General features: G+C 40.0%; 1 protein-coding gene across 1 annotated transcript; it reads left to right on the forward strand.

Annotated features, from left to right (window-relative positions):
* LOC142999639 (uncharacterized) lies at positions 1-8,033 on the forward strand. Its single transcript, XM_076149262.1, has 5 exons — positions 1-54; positions 184-513; positions 601-957; positions 1,429-1,463; positions 7,971-8,033. The coding sequence occupies exons 1-5, from the start codon at positions 12-14 to the stop codon at positions 8,031-8,033; spliced, it is 828 nt and encodes a 275-aa protein (XP_076005377.1). The 5' UTR covers positions 1-11.
* The last annotated feature ends 12,715 nt before the right edge of the window (positions 8,034-20,748 follow it).

Consider the following 20,748-nt stretch of genomic DNA (forward strand, 5'->3'; position numbering starts at 1 on the left):
TCAATCAGAGGATGCTGGTTATACTTTCTATCATTCTCATTCTCCGAACTGGGCGTAAGTATGGGAAAAGATTTTCTTTTTTACTATATTTTTACTATATTTTTTCAATTACTGTAATTTTCTGACAGTGATTAGGTTGAAGGTTGCTCCTTAATCACAGCGTGTCTTTCATTTGTTTTACAGAATGTAAAGATGCGCCAAGCTTTGACACAAAAACTGTTCGAGTTGGAGAACCTGTGACCTTAACTTGTATCCGGGATAAGTCTTGGTTTGGAGCACACTTATTTTGGATCAGACTTGCTTTTGGAAAATTTCCAGAAGTTTTAGGAGGAACACATTACTTTGATTATAATGTTTCTGATACAACACCTCACTTTACAGCAAAACAAGAGCCTGGAAGCTTTGTTCTGCATATTAATAAAACAAAGATGAGTGATTCTGGAGTTTACTGCTGTTTAAAAGCAGACAACATCAACATGACAGTCTTGAATGCAACATGTCTAAAAATCAAAGGTAAACACACAATTCAGAATTCAAACAGATCTTATAGAATTACTTTAGATTTTATACACAAATTGTCTCTTCTTTTGTTTGACCCAGGAGCAGATCCTGATATCAATGCTGGCATTCAGACGTTTCCATCTGACCAAGCCCATCCAGGAGACTCAGTGACTCTCCAGTGTTCGGTCCTCATTGATTCTGAGGACAAACTCTGTCCAGGAGAGGACAGTGTGTTCTGGTTCAGAGCCAGATCAGATGGATCTCATCCCAGTTTCATTCATGCTCATGGTAACAGTGGTGATGAGTGTGAGAGACGTGTTGAGAGAGGCTCTCCACAGAGTTGTGTCTACAACATCTCTAAGCACGTCAGCTCCTCTGATGCTAGGACTTATTACTGTGCTGTGGCCTCATGTGGGGAGATTTGGTTTGGAAATGGAACAAAACTGAACCCTGAAGGTAAATACATTGTTCTGTTAATTGGAAAAATGGAGATATATGTGCATACTGAGTCATATAAAATTCACTGAGGTTTATATAACTATCTAAATATCAAAAGGCAAACTTATATTATCATTAAACTTTACTCATTGTGAATTTTCATTGTAGGAAGCAGCACGCAGGCATTTGAGGTCAATATGATGGTGCCACTGTTATCTGCTGCTTTGGCCGTTAGTTTGATTGTGATCGCTCTCCTCATTTACAACATGAAGAAAAAAACACGTCACTGCTGCAAAGGTAAGAGAGTTCACACACACACACACACACACACACACACACACACACACACACACACACACACACACACACACACACACACTAACAGTATTTTGTAGGAACTAAATTGGTTTAATGTCTTCAGTAAATCAAGCAATGAACCTTGAATACTTGTAGTATTATTACTGACTGCTTGTTCATTTTATATTCCAGCTGCAACATTCGGTGCTGATCAGCAAAGTCAGCAGGTGAGAAATAAAATATATTTATTTCAAAGTAGTAATAGTTTATTTCAAAGGGACAATAATTGTTTGACATTAACTTGAGATTTTGGGGTTTGTCGTTTGATGTCCCGAGCTGGACATTAAAATCCTAATAAACGTTAAAATATTGTCAAATACTATGATTGTCAATGACTAAAATAGGCACACACTAAAATTAAAGAGAATCTCTCAAATACAAATTTTGTCATGTTATTACATGTTGATGGAAGATGGAAGGAACCATTTAACCCCTCAGACCCAGTTATTAAATATTTCTTTCACAAAACAATTATTGAGGTCACTTACATGCTTTCATTAAACTCCATTCTTGCGTGACTGAAATAGCAACAGTAGACTCTGAGTTGACAGTTGACCTGCTAACTTTGGGTGGGGTTTCTGTGTGTAAGTTCTTCACTCTGATAACACTTGTCTGTATTTCCTCAGAGAGATGAGGACCTGTTGGTTTATTCTGCACCAAACTTCACCAGGAGAAACTTTGGTGATGCAGGAGAAAGGCCTGTGAGAGCCGCTGAGGCAGAAAGCACCTACGCTAGAGTCAGAACTTAAGGTGGAGTCTCATTACTTAAGCACAGAAGATCAAATTTACTGTGACATTGTTCTGCAAAATGACCTAATTTAATAGTTTGGCCTTCGCTGATACCTTACCTTTGTAACTAACTAATAACTTGAGTGAAGTCTTCAATAAAAGAGTTATGATAAAATGAAGCAGATGCGAAAAAAAGTTTCCTGTCTGTGTAAAGAAATGCTTTCCACATTTCTAAAGCTTAAATTGTGAATTTTGGGTGATCAAAAATGGATATGAATAGACGTGTTCATGGTGAAGATTACATTTCCAAATACAATCTAAAGAGCCCGGCATCAATAACACAGATGGTGTAGTTAGATAGTGGCACCTGAACTGACAGGGTGAGCCAGTACAGGAGAGCCAGGCCAAGTGTTTTACATGACTTTGCAGCTTAACATGACTTCTGCATGTAGTTACAGGGGGAGAGTTCAGACTGCATGGGAAACAAACAGCAATGAACGTAGGACATAATATTCATGTCCAAATCTAATGGATATGTATATTGATATGGATAAACAAGCTTTATTTACATGGCATTTCATAGCTAATTTCACAAAATCTCCTGTAGTCAGTCAATGGTGTCTAAACTTTCAGTCTCTCTATCTATCTATCTAAGTGTGAGCTTTCATGATACTTGCGTTTGTCTGGTTTCCTGTTTTATTTTGTTCTCCCCTCTGTTCTCATTTCTTTGCCCTTGATGATTGTTGCCCCCCCTCCCTTATTGGTTTCACCTGTGTCTCATTGGTTTCCCTTTGTTCATGTTCACCTCCTGTCACATGTCTTTGTCTAGCCATCAGTTGTCCAAGTGTGTTTAGACTCCATTTTGTGTTACCCTTTGCCAGTTTGTGTTGTTATCTTGTTCTGTTGTTCCAGTTATGGGCCCTGTTTCTTGTTTTCTCCTGGTGTGGATCCTGTTTTCTGCTGTCGTGTTCCTGGATTCCTCCTTTGTACCTTGAGCTACTTCATTAGTGCCTAGTAAGTGTTTATATGTCTGCTTTGTGTTTGTTGTGGATTACCCTTGCAAATGTGGCCTAAAACAATTTATACATGTAACAATTGGTAGATTGAAGTTCTGAAAATTTTATAGGTCATTTTTTTGTTTAAATATGGAGCTTAGTTTGGAATTTCATGTTGCAAAAGTGTATTCATGCATAAGTTGGTGCTTATATCCCAATTAGATGATTTCAGTTATCTGCTTTCACCACCAATGACTCTGAGGGTTAGGGTCTGGTGTTGATTCTGGTGTTTATTCTTCAGTCAGGATCTGATTTGGGTGAGTGATGTTAATGGATGATACTTGTGTTGAATGTTAAACTGCCATTGAAACTACACTGAGGTCCATGTCTGAGTTCAGATGCAACATGGGGCAGCCTGGCTCTGGATGGTAGATCAGTTGTCTGGTTCAGTTCCAGCCTGTCATTGTTCCTTAACAAGACATTGAACCTCTCACTGCTCCTGATGTGCTTGTTGATGCTGTGCGTAGTATGTCCCTGCCATCAGTGTATGAGTGGGTTAACACGAGGTCATTGTAACATCTCAAATTTAAAAATGACTTGGGTTTCCTTGTTCACATTGAAAGAGGCATTGTCTGCTACCTGAGCTGATTAAATGTCGTGTGCTTCATCTAATGGAATAAAACAAGTTTGAAAGCTTTACTTTTGTTTGTTCTGCGTTAGTTTTTTTTTTTTTTTTAAGTGTTATTGGTCTTTTTGTTGTTCTTTTCCTGCATCCCTTCAGCTGCTTGAATTAAAATTGATGAGATAAATATTAATCTAATCTCCTTTATTTAATCAGATTGTGGTTACTGTCCTCTCTGAATGTCTGAAGTAGTCAAACATCTTGTTAATTGTGATTAAAGCTGCTGGTCTGTTAGAGCTTGTTCCTGCCAAAAGATGGCAGCAGTGTGTAAGGAGATGGTGAAGGTAGACTACACAAGTCAAAGCTGAGAGGCCTAACAGTAGTAACCACAGTTCACACGGGTTGATAAGGCACACACGGCTTAACTTAAACATGCCTTGTTGAAGTTATTTTAAGTTAAATGCTATTATTCTGAGCTTGTTACGATACTTGCTTGTGTTAAGCAACACATTTGAGTATGAAAAGGTGGAATGAATACTGTCTCCTTCCCCCTGCAAATTGTTCTGGACCAAACAGTGCAACAATTGAAACAGCGACTTTGAACACAATGAAATCATCAGACCACAAAAGCACAAAAAATGATGGTGAAAGCACTGTCACATGTGTATATTAAAAACACTGAGCTGATATTAGCATTGTGGTACAACTACAGCCTGTGTGGTTAATATACTGAAAAAAGCAGCCAATCAGATTGATGTTAAGTTGCTCCCTCCCTTCTGATTGTTCCCTCCCCTTTGATAAAGTCTCATAAACATTAATCGTCTTGCAGCACATTCTAATTTACCCACTGTGTGCTGTGGATCAACCAGAAAATGCTGATTGTATTGTGCATAGCGCTTGTTCTCTCAATTGGCGGTAAGTACAGCATATGTAGATCAGAACGTTCATATTCAAGCTTACTTTATCTTAGGTATTGTTTTCCCTTGAACAGTAAAATGTGGTGATGTACAGTTTATAAAATCTTTGTTACTTATTTCTCTGCATTTGATTTGTTTTTCAGGATCAGACAGTCAAAGCTTTGTGACAAAAACTGTTGGTGCTGGAGACGATTTGACTCTCACATGTACACGCAACTCTACAAAGTCAGGAGAGTTAATGTGGATGAAGCTTGTGACTGGAAACCTGCCTGAAGTTTTAGCAATCACTTACACATTTGGTTCTGGGTTTTCCAGAGTACTTGGCCCTGACATTACAGTAGATGAAGAACCTGGGTCCTTTATTCTTCATATGAAAAATATAAAGAGAAGTGATGCTGCTTTTTACTACTGTACAGAAATCGCTGGACTCAAGACAGCAATTTTGAATGCAACTCTTCTGAGAGTCAAAGGTAAACAAATTGATGATGGCAAAACATTTTGTATTTCTGTCTCCAGACATCTACTGGATTTCTGATCAGGCAAATTCATTACAATGAATATGTTCACACTGAATGATGCCTGACTTTCAACTTTCAAATCCATGTCTGAAAAGCGTTTTGTTGTTTTTAATATCATTCAAAACTGATGTAAACAAGAATAAGGGTAATATTACGCTTTTTCGAATAAAAACCTGAATTTTGTTTGAGGATTGATGGAATCTCCAGGTTGGATGTATTTCATGTTGCTTCATACTATGCGTTCTTTCTGCAGTACAATTTAATTTTCATAGAAGACAGTAGGAATATATTCACTGCTTGTTTTTTGTTTCCCAGGGCCAGAACGTGATATCAAAGCTGTCATTTTCCCACCTGATCCAGTCCGTCCAGGAGACTCTGTGACTCTCCAGTGTTCAGTCACTTACTATGAGGAAAAAACCTGTCCAGAAGACCGTGTGCACTGGTTTAAAGCCGGATCAAATGAATCTAACCCCAGTTTGATTTATGCTCATAGAAACAGTGGTGATGAATGTCAGAAGGGCCTGATGCCCCCTGTACAGAGTTGTTTCTACAACATCTCCAAGAACGTCAGCTCCTCTGATGCTGGGACTTATTACTGTGCTGTGGCCACATGTGGGGAGATTTGGTTTGGAAATGGAACACAACTGGACATTGAAGGTGACTATCATATCAATCAGGAATCTGCCGATTGAGTATTCTATTTGAAGTTATGGAAAGTCAAGAAAATCAATGATCAACTAATGAAACATCAAAAGCTACATTTTCATTTGTCCCTTTTCCCGGCAGATGCAGATTCACATAAGACCAGTTCCATTCTGTTCCTGTTGTCTGCTGCTTTGATCCTGAGTCTGATCGTTGTAGTTTTTCTCATTTACGCACTGAAGTACGGCGACGGTGAGCAAACTCCAACCCCAATGTAGTAAAAAAGGGTTTTGATTTACTAGACTTCTCTGGATTGATATCAACACTTATTCCTGAAGCACAGTTATGAAATTCCATCAATATTGTTGTTTTTGTAATTTTATAATCCAGCCTGCTTTTCACGGCAACCACGGACGGCAACAACTAACAGTGATCATCAAGGTCAGCAGGTAAGAAATGTGATAATAGAAACAACATGAATGTCTTTTCATTGTCATTTAGATGTGTATGTGTATATGATAAAATTATTTAAATTGGGGTTTTTGTTTTATATTTCCATATTTCCTTACAGAGAGGTGAGGACTCTTTGGTTTATGCAGCACCAAGGTTTGCCAGGAGGAAGCCAGACCAAGGCCTGAGGAGAGATGCAGCAGCAGCGGGGGAGGAGAGCGTCTACTCTGATGTGAAGGTTTACCAATGAAATTAGTCACCTCATTTAACCCAAAAATACATTGCAAATTTCCAAATGGGCTTTTTGTAAATCTAGAATCTAGTCTTTAAGAATGAATTTACCGAAAAAACTTTCTATCAATGGACTGACCAACCTGTCTGTCTGTCTATCTCATTGTAATACATACTCAAGTATTGGATTTAACACTTTTTTTATTTTACAATAAAGTGTTGAATCCATCGGGTTCAGTCATGACATGTTTTATTTTGGTTGTAGAATGAAAGAGTTTTGCTAATAAAATGTGATTTATTGATTCATCCTCTACACATCTTGTTCAGCACATAAATGCAGCACAGGGGCAAGTGAAGCATTGCAAGAGAAAAGGAGGTTGTCCGATAAAATATGAACCACATTGTTGATGGATAATATCATTCTATTTTATTTGCTGTTGTTCACAGACACAGTAACAAAGGTGACTTGTTCTTATGCTGGTTGGACAAAGGCTTTGTGGTTTGGCATCATGTTTGTAATATTCTGAAGCTAAAAAGAGGTCTGTAGTCCAACAACTGGACCTGCATTTATATCAAGTTTGTGCTCTCTGATTTTTTTTTATAGCTTCCGTCTAAAATTACAATAATAATTATATTTAAAAATTATTACTGGGAGAGATGCTACACGCCCACAGCAGTTGTTGGCAAGACGTAAGACTGCATATTGCTGAGATGGGATGATGTCAGAATGAACTCTTGCATCAAACAAACATAGGCGCCTATGCACAATCTTCGTGATCAAAGGGTGTCTTGTTTAGAACTGCTGCAGGATTCAGAATAACGCCCAGCTTGTCACACACAAACACACATAGTGGATAAACAACACACATGGACCAATCATGCAGTGGACACACCCATATTTTGCAGTTGGTAAACAAATCATCTTTTTCTCTATCGATTGGTTGTGTCTGCTTTCCAAGACTATGTCCCTGTGTTAGAGTAAAACTTGTTTTTGACTTGAGCAAACATTCTTCATGGAAAACGATTCAAGGGTTTCAGACAAAAATGGTGGAAACTCTGCTGGATGCAAGTGGGTGTGGTCGGCATGGGTAGATGAAGCTGATCCCCAAAGAAGAGGGAAAAATCCTATTGCTTCTACAATGTCATGTTTAGATGTGATGAGCCAAATCTTCCTGTTATCGACAAAGTGAGTGTAAATGTCTACAAAATCTGGTTACAGTAGATTCATTCATTCATGAGATCCGGCACTTTTTGTCCTATGTGAATGGATGCAGATAGACCCAAGGAAATTCGAGTTTATGACATGAGATACAAACTATCTGTCGCAGGGTTCTTCCTCCAAACTCCACAAACACCAGGCGTCGTCGGAAGATATTGTTGATGCTATTTTATTATGAAAATATTCACGATACAAAACAAAATGCACAAAGACAGCCAAACAAAAAAAATACCTTAAATAACAGGTTTCACAATATAAGAAAAAAAAGGAGTTCCTCACTAACAGTTTTTCAAAAGAAAACTCAATCCAATCCAATAGCATAAATGTCAATGTTACCTTTGTTGTAACCAGACCACAACTGCCGGCTCCCAGGCTGAAGGCAGTCTCTTTTATGTCCCTAGCCCCTCCCACTAGGCTTAAACAATTTCACAAAAACAATTAACACAATTTCTAATCACAACACAGCAGTCATTGCTTCCTTAAACCCAAATAGAAATAACACAAATTATTTAGATTTTTATCTCATTCTTCAGCAATGAAACCATCTGTTACCCAAATATAGTACTACAAACCAAAAACATATGACATCATCGTGAAAGTGCTCGAAAACATTCTTTTTCAACAAAGGAAAAGTTACGCCTCTGTTTGGCCAACCAACCCTGGCTGAGACACTGCTGAGCGAACGTGCAGCGCATCTCAACCACATGGTGCGCGTATCTGACTGTTTGTGTAAATGTATGTTTAGACCGACCGCAGAACCACCAAGTCGGCACCTTTGGTTGCACTACTGACGGAGAAAAAATAACGGGGTTTATTCAAAACCGAGGGAGAACGGATAGGAGGGAGGGGGGATGTGCGTGTGTGCGCTGACCACAGTCATTGACGGGGCTGCGCCGTCACAGTGCCGCTCCGTCACACTATCTTCTAAAGATTATCCAAGGAAAAGTTGCCAAAATATTCATAGGATAGCTCATGTGTGATTTCCTTGTTTGTTCAAACTTCCTTGTTCAAAACATTGGACCAACAGATTCAGTTTCTATCTATGAACCCAAGATATCAAGCAGGGACAAGTATCACGCTGAAGCTGTTAGCAGTATGACCTTTGATGAAATTGTTGTATCCAAGTATTTTTTGTGTGTTTTGGCCATAGTTGTAAATGCATTTGGGTCGCAAAATATCAAGGTTTATAGTGTGAATATTGTCACACAACTGTGTCCCGATCGCAGTGCGTTCTGGTTCAAAGCTGGTTCTGGTAAAACCCATCCAGACAAACATCTACACAAACGTGTAGACGATGTGTAGACATTGTCTACACAAACGCGCCAGGTGTGCTCTCACATCCTGACGCATGCAAAACAGAGGAGACATAACTATAGGATGTGAGAGGCTGGTGTGCACAGCAGCTCCTGTGTCTGATGTAGCTACCTTGCTACATTCAAGTGATACATGGCTGAAAGCTCTGACTGAAGGAGCACGCCAAGGCCCATTGCTGAGGGTAAGACCAGGGAAGGCCTAATACCCAGAAAGAGGCCAGCACTGGGGCTGCTAACCCTGAAGCCACAAAATGTCTTCTCACTTATTAGATACATCTTGATACTAGATACATTCAGTCACTTGCCTATGACTGAAGCTTTTGACCAGGAGAAGATGTTATCAGTGGCGCCCAAATCTCTTTCAACACTGAACCTCTTGGTCCTCCAGTTGGTGGGTCAGCAGTGATGGACAATCTTCTAATGGCTTCTGTCTCAAATCCTCCCTCCCGTTCCAGAGCCAACAAGATGCTCCTCTTCCTTCCCCAACCTACGAGTAGCTATCTTCCCGATCCTTCCTGCTATTCCCAGACTGTAAGCATCTTCCATGCTGAGAGACAATGCTTCATTGGTGTTTGGACAGTGCCAAACACTGACCAGAGAAGGAAATAGATGTGAAAGCCTCCAAAGCATGGGCCATGTGATCTTCCACATTGGCAACTCCCACTGAGTGCAGGCTCCGTGTGATTCAAGTTCTTTCGCCAATCGTGTGATTCTACCTCCTCCAGGTGTCGGACCCCGGCTTGTAAGATGGCTCTCCTTTGCCTTGGGTCTGCTTTTCCTTACTGCTGGAAGTCGTTGATTGGAAGTGTCCCCATGCACAGGTTCCCTAAAGTGTGCTTCCACCTCAGTATGTCTCTGCCTGTGCCACTGATGTGTCAGCTGGCCATTTGTGTACTGATCTTAAGGTGACGCCTGCACTTTACTCCCCTCTTGACTCCTTCTACGGATGTCAACAGCACTTCTTACCAGACTTTGAACTTGCCTGGTAAACCTGAGCCCTCGATCTTTCTCAGCCACTTGACTGCCTGTTCCACTGACTTGGATGTGTTGCATCACACCACCTAGACATTCTAGATTACTCTAGATTCAAGTACTTGTCCTTCTCTACCTGTAACAAATTACTTTTACTGATACTGACTGACTGATTTTAAACACTGATCAAAGTAGTTTCAGTCTCACCAGCTCTTGCTCACTTTCTGGTCTGAATGTGTTCGTTTTATCTATATAAATATATTTTCTTCTCTAAAAATCCTTTATTAAAATATTTTGTTCAGAAGATTTTTTTGTGCAACTGATCAACTGTGTCATCTCACAGCAGGGTGTGAAGCTGAAGCTGAAACTCAAGTTTGTTTGCCATGGAAACAAACAGCAAAGCCACATGCAGCAGCTACGCTTGTACTTGTAAGCTGTGGTTGGCCATCTCTTTCACCTCTGGCCAACCACCAAGTGTGTTTACTCAGAATAGGTCTGTGTTCATGCATCAACAGGATGTGGGGTGAAGTACAAGAGGGTGGGAAGGCTTCATTTAGTTTGCTTTAGTTTTATCTGAATTGAATACGACACGTGGACATGAGATTCTGCTCCATCTCAATCATAACATGTGATTCCACAGCTAAGCATTGTCCCCTGTCACTAATGTAACCAGGTACAAGAGGAGAGACAACAATGGGTCTGACAGAAACAGTGAACCATCACACGATCAGACACGACAGTATTTGAGGCTTATAAAGGTTTTCATCCTGCATGATTACTTTTGTAAGGGAAAAATATAGATAAATGCAATGAAGAAGTTGGGGGTTAACAAAAGTTACATTTCTAATCAGGATACTGGCTCTGACAGTCTGTGTTTACTACAAAGGATCGGATACAAAGCTTTGTTTTGTTTAACAGGCCAGGTTGTGTTTTATTCTATCATCTGGAATTGATAAAGATAGACTGCATTTCACTCTTAGTTCATGAAAATGTAGAGCTTAAAAGAGACCTGAAAGTGTGACACACTAGGTAGGTTAAATATGTTTATATGTATATATGAGATACAAAATCTTTTAAACAAATACGTTTAGGACCAGATCTGCGAAATGATCCTTTGTGAAATTCTGGTCTTGTATTTTTCTTTTCAACATGAAGGTGCCCCAGAACATTTATTGAAGATTGATATCTGAAAACAGAGATATGTCTTGTATGGTTGGCTCATTTAAGCACTTAAACTAATGTTAGTTTGCTGTGTGAGAACAGTTTCCTTTGCCGTTACCAGAGAAAAGGGGCCGGGTGGTCAAAAGCAGTTAGATTGTGGTGGGTGGTGGGACTTATGTAGCCGAAAGAAGAGCACCAAAGCCCGACTGCTGCAGTGCAAAAGCTCAGTGACAAACAGATGAACTATGGGAGTGTTTGTCTCACTGTCCTGCCCCCAATAATCAACTGTTATTGTTTGTGAACAGAGCTACTGTTGTGTAATCCTACTTAGGTTGGCTTAAGGGTTCAATAAAAGTCTGACCACTTCCTGAAAAGTAAAACTGAGAACATGACAGGAAGAAGAGCCCAGTTCAGTTCACAACTTTTTTGACAGGCAGCCGCAACAATGCTCAATGTCTGTCAGGGTGCCTGTAACTGTGTGTCTGCCTGCCTGCGGGTGTGCCTGGCTGCGTGTGTGCCTGCCTGCCTGCCTGCGTGTGTGCCTGCCTGCCTGTGTGTGTGTCATCAAGTCATTTATTGCAGTGCATGTCTACTTATCTAATATATTTCATAAAATTAGCTTTTAATGTTCTCTAACCCTGTACAGATATTGAACATCTACGTGAGGAAAATCTTCATTGCTTGTATAATCCTGTAACAGCATCATATTGCCAGTGTATGATGGGACTCCAGGCTCCAACAGAGGACTGAAGGGAGACGATGATGTAACATGCAAAATGAAAGTGAGTAAATAAAATGGTTCCTGAATTTTGACTTTGGTGTCATATAGTTTCACACCAGAAGATGGCAGTCACTTAAAGATCGGAGCTGATTAACCTGTACCTTCTTTACATTCATTTATATGAATCTAATATGAGTCTAAGATTAATGGGGTTGAACTTAATTTCTACTTACCTTCATGTCCAAGCACGCTCAACTGGACATGCAGAGAATCTAATAGGTGAAGTCCTAATGTAAGAAGCCAACTCATGTAAACATTAAATGACAAAGTCTTGCTGCTTGTGTTGTTTCTTGGGTTTAGGTTGGAACATTTGGTTGCGATTGTTTCCACTGTGGCAGTGCTGTGCAAAACACACATGCCAGTGGGCCAATCAGATTAGTCTTGAGATTGTTCCCTCCCATTTGATATTAACATATCAAACATGAATCGTCTGTCAATGCAGTTTGAGGAGAATCAATCAGAGGATGCTGGTCATACTTTCTTTCATTCTCATTCTCAGAACTGGGCGTAAGTATGGGAAAAGGTTTTACTACAAATGTATTTCAATTACTGTAATTTGTTTGAATGAATAAGGTTGAATGTTGCTCCTTAATCACTGCGTGTGTTTCATTTGTTTTACAGAATGCAAAGATGCTCCGAGCTTTGACACAAAAACAGTTCAAGTTGGAGAACCTGTGACCTTAACCTGTATCCGGGATAACTCTTGGAATTTAGTACGCTTATTCTGGATCAGACTTGCTTACGGAAAATTTCCAGAAGTTTTAGGAGGAGCATTTGCGTTTGATTCTGAAGTTGTTAATTCAACTCCTCGCTTTACAACAAAACAAGAGCCTGGAAGCTTTGTTCTTCACATAACAGAAACGGAGATGAGTGATTCTGGAGTTTACTGCTGTGTAAAAACAGGCCTCGACTTGACAGTTTTGAATGCAACATTGCTAAAATTTGAAGGTAAACATAGAATTTATTATTCTTGTTAAAGTCAAGAACCTGCTCAGATGATGACCTTTTTGTAATTTAAATCGTTACATGTTTCTGAAACAATGTGATGTGAAACTCTAACATGTCTCCAGGAATTCCTTAAGGATTTTATTGAAGTATTAGTATGACTTTTCATGTTTTGTGTGACCCAGGAGCAGATCCTGATATCACTGCTGGCATTCAGACGTTTCCATCTGACCAAGCCCGTCCAGGAGACTCAGTGACTCTCCAGTGTTCGGTCCTCATTGATTCTGAGGACAAACACTGTCCAGGAGAGGACAGTGTGTTCTGGTTCAGAGCCAGATCAGATGGATCTCATCCCAGTTTCATTCATGCTCATGGTAACAGTGGTGATGAGTGTGAGAGACTTGTTGAGAGAGGCTCTCCACAGAGTTGTGTCTACAGCTTCTCTAAGCACGTCAGCTCCTCTGATGCTGGGACTTATTACTGTGCTGTGGCCTCATGTGGGGAGATTTGGTTTGGAAATGGAACAAAACTGAACACTGAAGGTAAATACATTGTTCTGTTAATTGAACAAATGGAGATAGATGTGCATACTGAGTCATATACGATTCACTGAAGTTCAAATAACTTTATCTATATCTCATCAAAAGGCATTATGATTATACTTTACTCATTGTGAATTTTCATTGTAGGAAGCAGCACGCAGGCATTTGGGGTCAATATGATGGTGCCACTGTTATCTGCTGCTTTGGCCGTTAATTTGATTGTGATCGCTCTCCTCATTTACACCATAAAGAATAAAACATGTCACTGCTGCAAAGGTAAGAGAGCACACACACACACACACACACACACACACACACACACTCTAACATGTGTTGATTATTACTGACTGCTTGTTCGTCTTATATTCCAGCTGCAACAGTCTGTGCGGATCAGCAAAGTCAGCAGGTAAGAAATAAAATATATCTTTAAAAGTAGTAGCAGTTCAATTTTTGTATATTGGTTTACTTTAAAAGGGATTCACATTTTTAACAGAATGTCTGAAATGTAAATTTTGTCGTGTTATTGCATTTTGATGGAAGATGGAAGGAACCATTTAACCTCCCAAACCCACTTTTTCACATTTTTTTCACAAAAGAATTATTGAGGTCACTTACATGCTCTCATTAAACTCCATTCTTGCTTGACTGAAATAGCAACAGTAGACTCTGAGAGTGGGGTTTCTGTGTGTAAGTTCTTCACTCTGACAACATGTGTCTGTATTTCCTCAGAGAGATGAGGACCTGTTGGTTTATTCTGCACCAAACTTCACCGAAAGGAACTTTGGTGATGCAGGAGAAAGACCTGTGAGAGCCGCTGAGGCAGAAAGCACCTACGCTAGAGTCAGAACTTAAGGTGGAGTCTGATTACTTCAGCACAGAAGATCAAATTTTCCTGTGACATTGTTCTGACCGAATTTAATAGTTTGGCCTTTGGTGATAGTGTGCCTTTGTTACTTACTATTAGATTGAGTGAAGTCTTCAATAAAAGAGATATGATAAAATGAAGCAGACGCGAGAAACGATTCCTGTCTGTGTAAAGAAATGTTTTCCACATTTCTAAAGCTTGAATTGTGAATTTTGGATGTTCAAAAATGGATATGAATAGACGTGTTCATGGTGAAGATTACATTTCCAAATACAATTTAAAAAGCCCAGCATCAATAACACAGATGGTGTAGTTAGATAGTGGCACCTGAACTGACAGGGTGAGCCAGTACAGGAGAGCCAGGCCAAGTGTTTTACATTAACTTTGCAGCTTAACATGACTTCTGCATGTAGTTACAGGGGGAGAGTTCAGACTGCATGGGAAACAGACAGCAATGAATGTAGGACATAATATTCATGTCTAAATCTAATGGATATGTATATTTATATGGATAGACAAACTTTATTAACATGGCATTTCATAGCTAATTTCACACAATCTCCAGTAGTCAGTCAATGGTGTCTAACCTTTCAGTCTCTCGATCGATCGATCTGTAAGTGTGAGCTTTCATGATACTTGCGTTTGTCTGGTTTCCTGTTTTATTTTGTTCTCCCCTCTGTTCTCATTTCTTTGCCCTTGATTGTTGCCCCCCTCCCTTATTGGTTTCACCTGTGTCTCATTGGTTTCCCTTTGTTCATGTTCACCTCCTGTCACATGTCTTTGTCTACCCATCAGTTGTCTCTGCTGCTTCAGCCTCACACTTCTGATTCCCTACAAAGTTTTGTAGCTAATTTTTTGGTTAAACATTTCATGTTTTGAAAGTATATTTATGCATAAGTTGGTGCTTGTATCACAATTAGATATTTTCAGTTATCTACTTCCACCACCAATGAATGCCTGGTGTTGAATCTTCAGTCATACTTAATTTATATTGTTGGACGTTATGGATTATGGTCATGTTTCTTTTTCTGCTCATGTTCTGTTCACCTTCCCAGGTGCAAATTGGTTGTTTTTTTAATTGTGTTTTTAACCTTGTGCAAGTTTCATTATTAACCCTGTGGTGGAGGCTGATGAGGTTAAAAAAAGTAGACTGTAAGACTCACGCCACATTTTATTACTTGAATGTACAATTTTAGATTTGGTTCTGGTGTCATTTGGAGTTATTCTGGAATGTAACAATGCAGCATCCAAACAAACATCCTGAGAGTTGTTTAATAGACATGAAAGTGTAACTATGATCGCAGTGTGCTTCAGGCTGCATGCATATATTGATATATTATTGGAGCATTTAAAGGTACAGTTGGTTAGAGCACCTCCTACTGTCAGGATCTGATTTGGGTGAGTGATGTTAATGGATCATACTTATGTTGAATGTGAAACTTAAACTGCCATTGAAATTGAGAGGGTGAACACAAGGTCATTGTAACAAACATTTCAATTAAATGTGACCCAGGTTTCCCTGTTCACATTGAAAAAGGCATTGTTCGCCCCTCGAGCTGATCAAATGTTGTTTGCTTCATCTAATCCAATGAAACAAGTTTGAAAGCTTCACTTATGTTTGTTCTGAGGTAGTTTTTCTTAGTGTCAGTGGTCTGTTTTGGTTTTTTCCTGCATCCTTTGAACTGCTTGCATTAAGATTAATGAGATAAATCATTTAATTTTCCTTATCTGATGAGATTGTGATTGCTGTCCTCTCCAAATGCCTGAACTAGTCAAACATCTGGTTAATTATGATTAAAGCTGCTGGTCTGTTAGAGCTTGTACCTGCCAAAAGATGGGAGCAGTGTGTAGAGATGGTGACGACTCTACTGAAGAATAAACGTGTCAAAGCTGAGTGGCCTCAAAGTAGTAACCACAGTTCACACAGGGGCTGATATGGCACACATGGCTTCACTTCAACATGCCTCGTTAAAGAGTTGTGGTTGTGGTTCAACTACAGCCTGTGTGTTTAATACACTGAAAAAAGCAGCCAATCAGATTGATGTTAAGTTGCTCCCTCCCTTCTGATTGTTCCCTCCCCTTTGATATAGTCTCATTAACATTAAAGGTCTCACAGCACATTCTAATTTACCCACTGTGTGCTGTGGATAAACCAGAAAATGCTGATTGTAATGTGCATAGCGCTTGTTCTCGCAATTGGCGGTAAGTACAGTATATGTAGAACGTTCATGTTGCTATATTATATATATTAGGAATGTACAGTTAAACAGGTGGTGATGTACAGTTTATACAAATCTTTGTTACTTACTACTCTGCATTTAATTTGTTTTTCAGGATCAGACAGTCAAAGCTTTGAAACAAAAACTGTTGGTGCTGGAGACGATGTGACTCTAACATGTACACGCAACTCTATAGAGTCAGAGTTAATGTGGATGAAGCTTGTGACTGGAAACCTGCCTGAAGTTTTAGGAATCACTAACGCCACTGATTTTGGCTCACCCCTGGTACTTGGCCCAGGCATTGCTGTAGAGCCTTACAGTAGAGCCTTGATTCTTCATATGAAGAAAATAAGGAGAAGTCATGCTGCTTTTTACTACTGTACAGAAGTCGCTCAACCCGGCACAGCAATTTTGAATGTAACTCTTCTGAGAGTCAAAGGTAAACAGATTGATTATGGCAATTTTGGATCTCTTTTTGCTGGTAATGAACTTGATTCCTGAGCGGGCAAAGTCATCACAATAACTTTGTTCCCACTGAAGGATGCCTGACTTTAAATTTTCAAAATTTTGTTTTGTGTTTGTAGTATAATTCAAAACCGATGTAATTATTTAAGAGTAAAGGTTATATTGGGCTTACTCGAATATAAACCCAAATTGTTTAGGATTGATGGCATCTACTGGTTGAATGTATTTCATGTTGCTTCATACCATGCATTCTTATTGCATTCTTATTGCATTACATTGCTTTTTTTAATAGCAGACAGTGGAACATTTTCATTGCTTCATTTTTATTTCCCAGGGCCAGAACCTGATATCAAAGCTGTCATTTTCCCACCTGATCCAGTCCGTCCAGGAGACTCTGTGACTCTCCGGTGTTCAGTCACTTACTATGGGGAAAAAACCTGTCCAGAAGACCGTGTGTACTGGTTTAAAGCCGGATCAAATGATTCTAACCCCAGTTTTATTTATGCTCATGGAAAGGGTGGTGATGAATGTCACAAGGGCCTGATGCCCCCTGTACAGAGTTGTTTCTACAGCTTCTCTAAGCACGTCAGCTCCTCTGATGCTGGAACTTATTACTGTGCTGTGGCCTCATGTGGGGAGATTTGGTTTGGAAATGGAACAAAACTGGACATTGAAGGTTACTATCATATCAAACAGGAATCTGACTATTGTGTATTCTATTCAGTCAGGAAAAACAATCTAACAAACAAAATCAAATAATTGTACTCCTACTCATCTTTCACTTTTATTTATCTCCTTTCTCGGCAGATGCAGATTCACAGACGACCAGTTCCATTCTGTTCCTGTTGTCTGCTGCTTTGATTCCAAGTCTGATCGTTGTAGTTTTTCTCATTTATGCACTGAAGAACAAATGGTTTGATTGTTGCAACGGTAAGCAAACTCAAGCGTACCCTAATGTAGTAAAAAGGGTTTTGATTTACTAGACTTCTCTGGATTGATACCAACGCTTATTCCCTAAACACAGCTATGAAATTACATCAATTTTGCTGATTGTTTTTGTGATTTTATAATCCAGCCTGCTTTTCACGGCAAACACGGACGGCAACAACTAACAGTGATCAGCAAGGTCAGCAGGTAAGAAATGTGATGATAGAAATGACAGGAATGTCTTTTCATTGTCATTTAGATATGTATGCTGAAATTATTTATATTGGGGTTTTTGTTTTACGTTTCCATATTTTCTTATAGAGAGGTGAGGACTCTTTGGTTTATGCAGCACCAAGGTTTGCCAGGAGGAAGCCAGACAAAGGCCTGAGGAGAGATACAGTTGCAGCGGGGGAGGAGAGCGTCTACTCTGATGTGAAGGTTTTCCAATGAAATCAGTCATGATTTAACCAAAAATTATCCTGCAAGGTCCAAATGGGCTTTTTGTAAATCTAGAATCTAGTCTTTTAGAATGAATTTACCAGAAAAACTTTCTATCATTGGACTGACCAACCTGTCTGTCTGTCTGTCCTATCTCAGTGTAATACAATTTATTGTAATGGATCTTTACCGTTCTTGTTTTGATTGTAGAATGAAAGAGTTTTGCTAATAAAATGTGATTTATAGCTTCATCATCTACACATCTTGTTCACATAAATGCAGCACAGGGGCAAGTGTAGCATTGCAAAAGAAAAAGAGTCTGTCCGATAAAATATAACCGCATTGTTGATGGATTATATCGAATATGTTTTTATTTGTTATTGTGTACAGACACAGTAACAAAGGTGACTTGTTCTTACGCTGGTTGAATTAAGGCTTTGTGGTTTGGCCTTATGTTTGTAATATTCCTAAGATAAAAAGAGGTCTGTAGTCCAACAACTGGACCTGCATAGGAGCATTTATATTAAGTTTGTGCTTTCTGATTTTTTTTTTACAGCTTCTGTCCAAAAATACTATAATAATTATATTCTGAAATTATTACTGGGAGAGATGCTACATGCCCACAGCAGTTGTTGGCAAGACGTAAGACCGCATATTGCTGAGACGGGATGATGTCAGAATGAACTCTTGCATCAAGCAAACATAGGCGCCGATGCACAATCCTAGCGATCAAAGGGTGTCTTTTGTCTGGCTTAGACATTAATGTTACACGTATGTACAATGTTGTGATAATTGGGCTAAAATCGTAGGAGGAGAGAAAATGTATTTACACATAAATGGGTGAGGCCTATGTGAATGGATGCAGATAGACCCGAGGAAATTTGAGTCTATGAAATGAGATTCTAACTACCTTTTAAAGATTATCCAAGGAAAAGTAAATCTTAGACAACTGTTGCCAAAATATTCATTGGATAGCTCATTTGTGATTTCCTTCCGTGTTCAAACTATAAGCATTGGACCAACGGACTACTCAGTGAACATTTTCTCACTTTCTATCTATGAACCCAAGATATCAAGCAGGAATGAGTATCACGCTAAAGCTGTTAGCAGTATGAACTGAATTGTCATTTTTGTGTGTTTTGGCCATCTACACAAACGTGTAGACGATGTGTAGACATTATCTACACAAACGAGTCAGGTCTGCTTTCACATCCTGGTGGATGCAAGGCCAGGAGATGATGTTATCAGGTGGCGCCCAAATCTCTTTGGACCCTGAACCTCTTGGTCCTCCAGTTGGCGGGTCAGCAGTGATGGACAGTCACTGCCAATCTTCTAATCTTCCGTCTCAACTCCTCCCTCCCATTCCAGAGCCAACAAGATGCTCCTCTGCCTCCCCCAACCTACGAGCAGCTGTTTTCCCGATCCTTCCTGCTATTCCCAGACTGTAAGCATCTTCCATGCAGACTGTGTCAGGAAACCCCTTTGGCCAACCTCCACTGGAAGTAGCCATAGCTGCCATCCTCTGTCTCTGCACTGTTGGACCAGATCCTGGTACTTGGTGGCCTTCCTCTCTGGGGTGTCTTTCCATCTGTCTTCCCACAAGACCGTCAGTTCAATCAGGATGATCCTCTTCACCTGCTTAGACCAAATGATGACATCAGGCCTTGATGTTTAGACGACCTGGGATAGTGTAGTATCCTTCCCAGGTCCACCCTCATCTCCCATGATTGTGCCAGTTGCAGGAGGCCTTTCTTGGTCTTGTTAGAGGAGGATGGTGGCTTCTCCCCTTACTTGATGAACTGTATGGATGGTGCGTATTTGTCTTCTGTCTCACCTTCTCCAAGTTGTCAGCAAGTGCTCTGAGGAACACGTCTTGGTATATCCAGCCCTGGCCAGATATTCCCCACCTGTGTAGGTTCATTGGTGTTTGGACAGTGCCAAACACTGACCAGAGAAGGAAGTAGATGTGGAAGTCTCCAAAGCATGGGCCGTGTGATCTTCCACATTGGAAACTCCCACTGAGTGCAGGCTTCTTGTGATTCAAGTTCCTTTGCCCTACCTCCTCCAGGTGTCGGAGTTCGGCTTGGATCATGTCTCTCTTTTGCCTTGGGTCTGCTTTCCCCTACTGCTTGAAGTGGGTGGTTGGAAGTGTCCCCATGCACGGGTTCCCTATAGTGTGCTTCCACCTCAGTATGTCTCTGCCTCTGCCACTGATGTGTCAGCTGGCCATTTGTGTACTGATCTTAAGGTGACACCTGTACCTCTGACCTTTTCATCACTGGAGTCTCCATACATTGTTGTGCTTCACCACCTTGAACTCTTCCACCACTGATGATGGGGGTAGCTGTAACTGTACAGACCTGATGTATAGGCCTACTGACATGAAGCTTGGTGAAATTCCAAGCCACCTGTGAAGATGTTTATTATACTCCCCTCTTGACTCTTTCCACAGATGTCAGAAGCACTTCTTACCAGACTTTGAACTTGCCTGGTAAACCTGA

Source organism: Genypterus blacodes, unplaced genomic scaffold, assembly GCF_046128005.1.
Source record: "Genypterus blacodes isolate CSIRO-AG114 ecotype Tasmania unplaced genomic scaffold, CSIRO-AGI_Gbla_v1 ptg000044l_1, whole genome shotgun sequence".
NCBI classification, from domain to species: Eukaryota; Metazoa; Chordata; class Actinopteri; order Ophidiiformes; family Ophidiidae; genus Genypterus; species Genypterus blacodes.

Coding starts and splice junctions, on each gene's coding strand:
- LOC142999639 (XM_076149262.1), top strand. CDS start 12: ATGCTGGTTATACTTTCTATCATTCTCATTCTCCGAACTGGGC. Junction 55..183: donor TCTCATTCTCCGAACTGGGC/GTAAGTATGGGA, acceptor TTTGTTTTACAG/AATGTAAAGATGCGCCAAGC. Junction 958..1,428: donor AACAAAACTGAACCCTGAAG/GTAAATACATTG, acceptor TTTATATTCCAG/CTGCAACATTCGGTGCTGAT.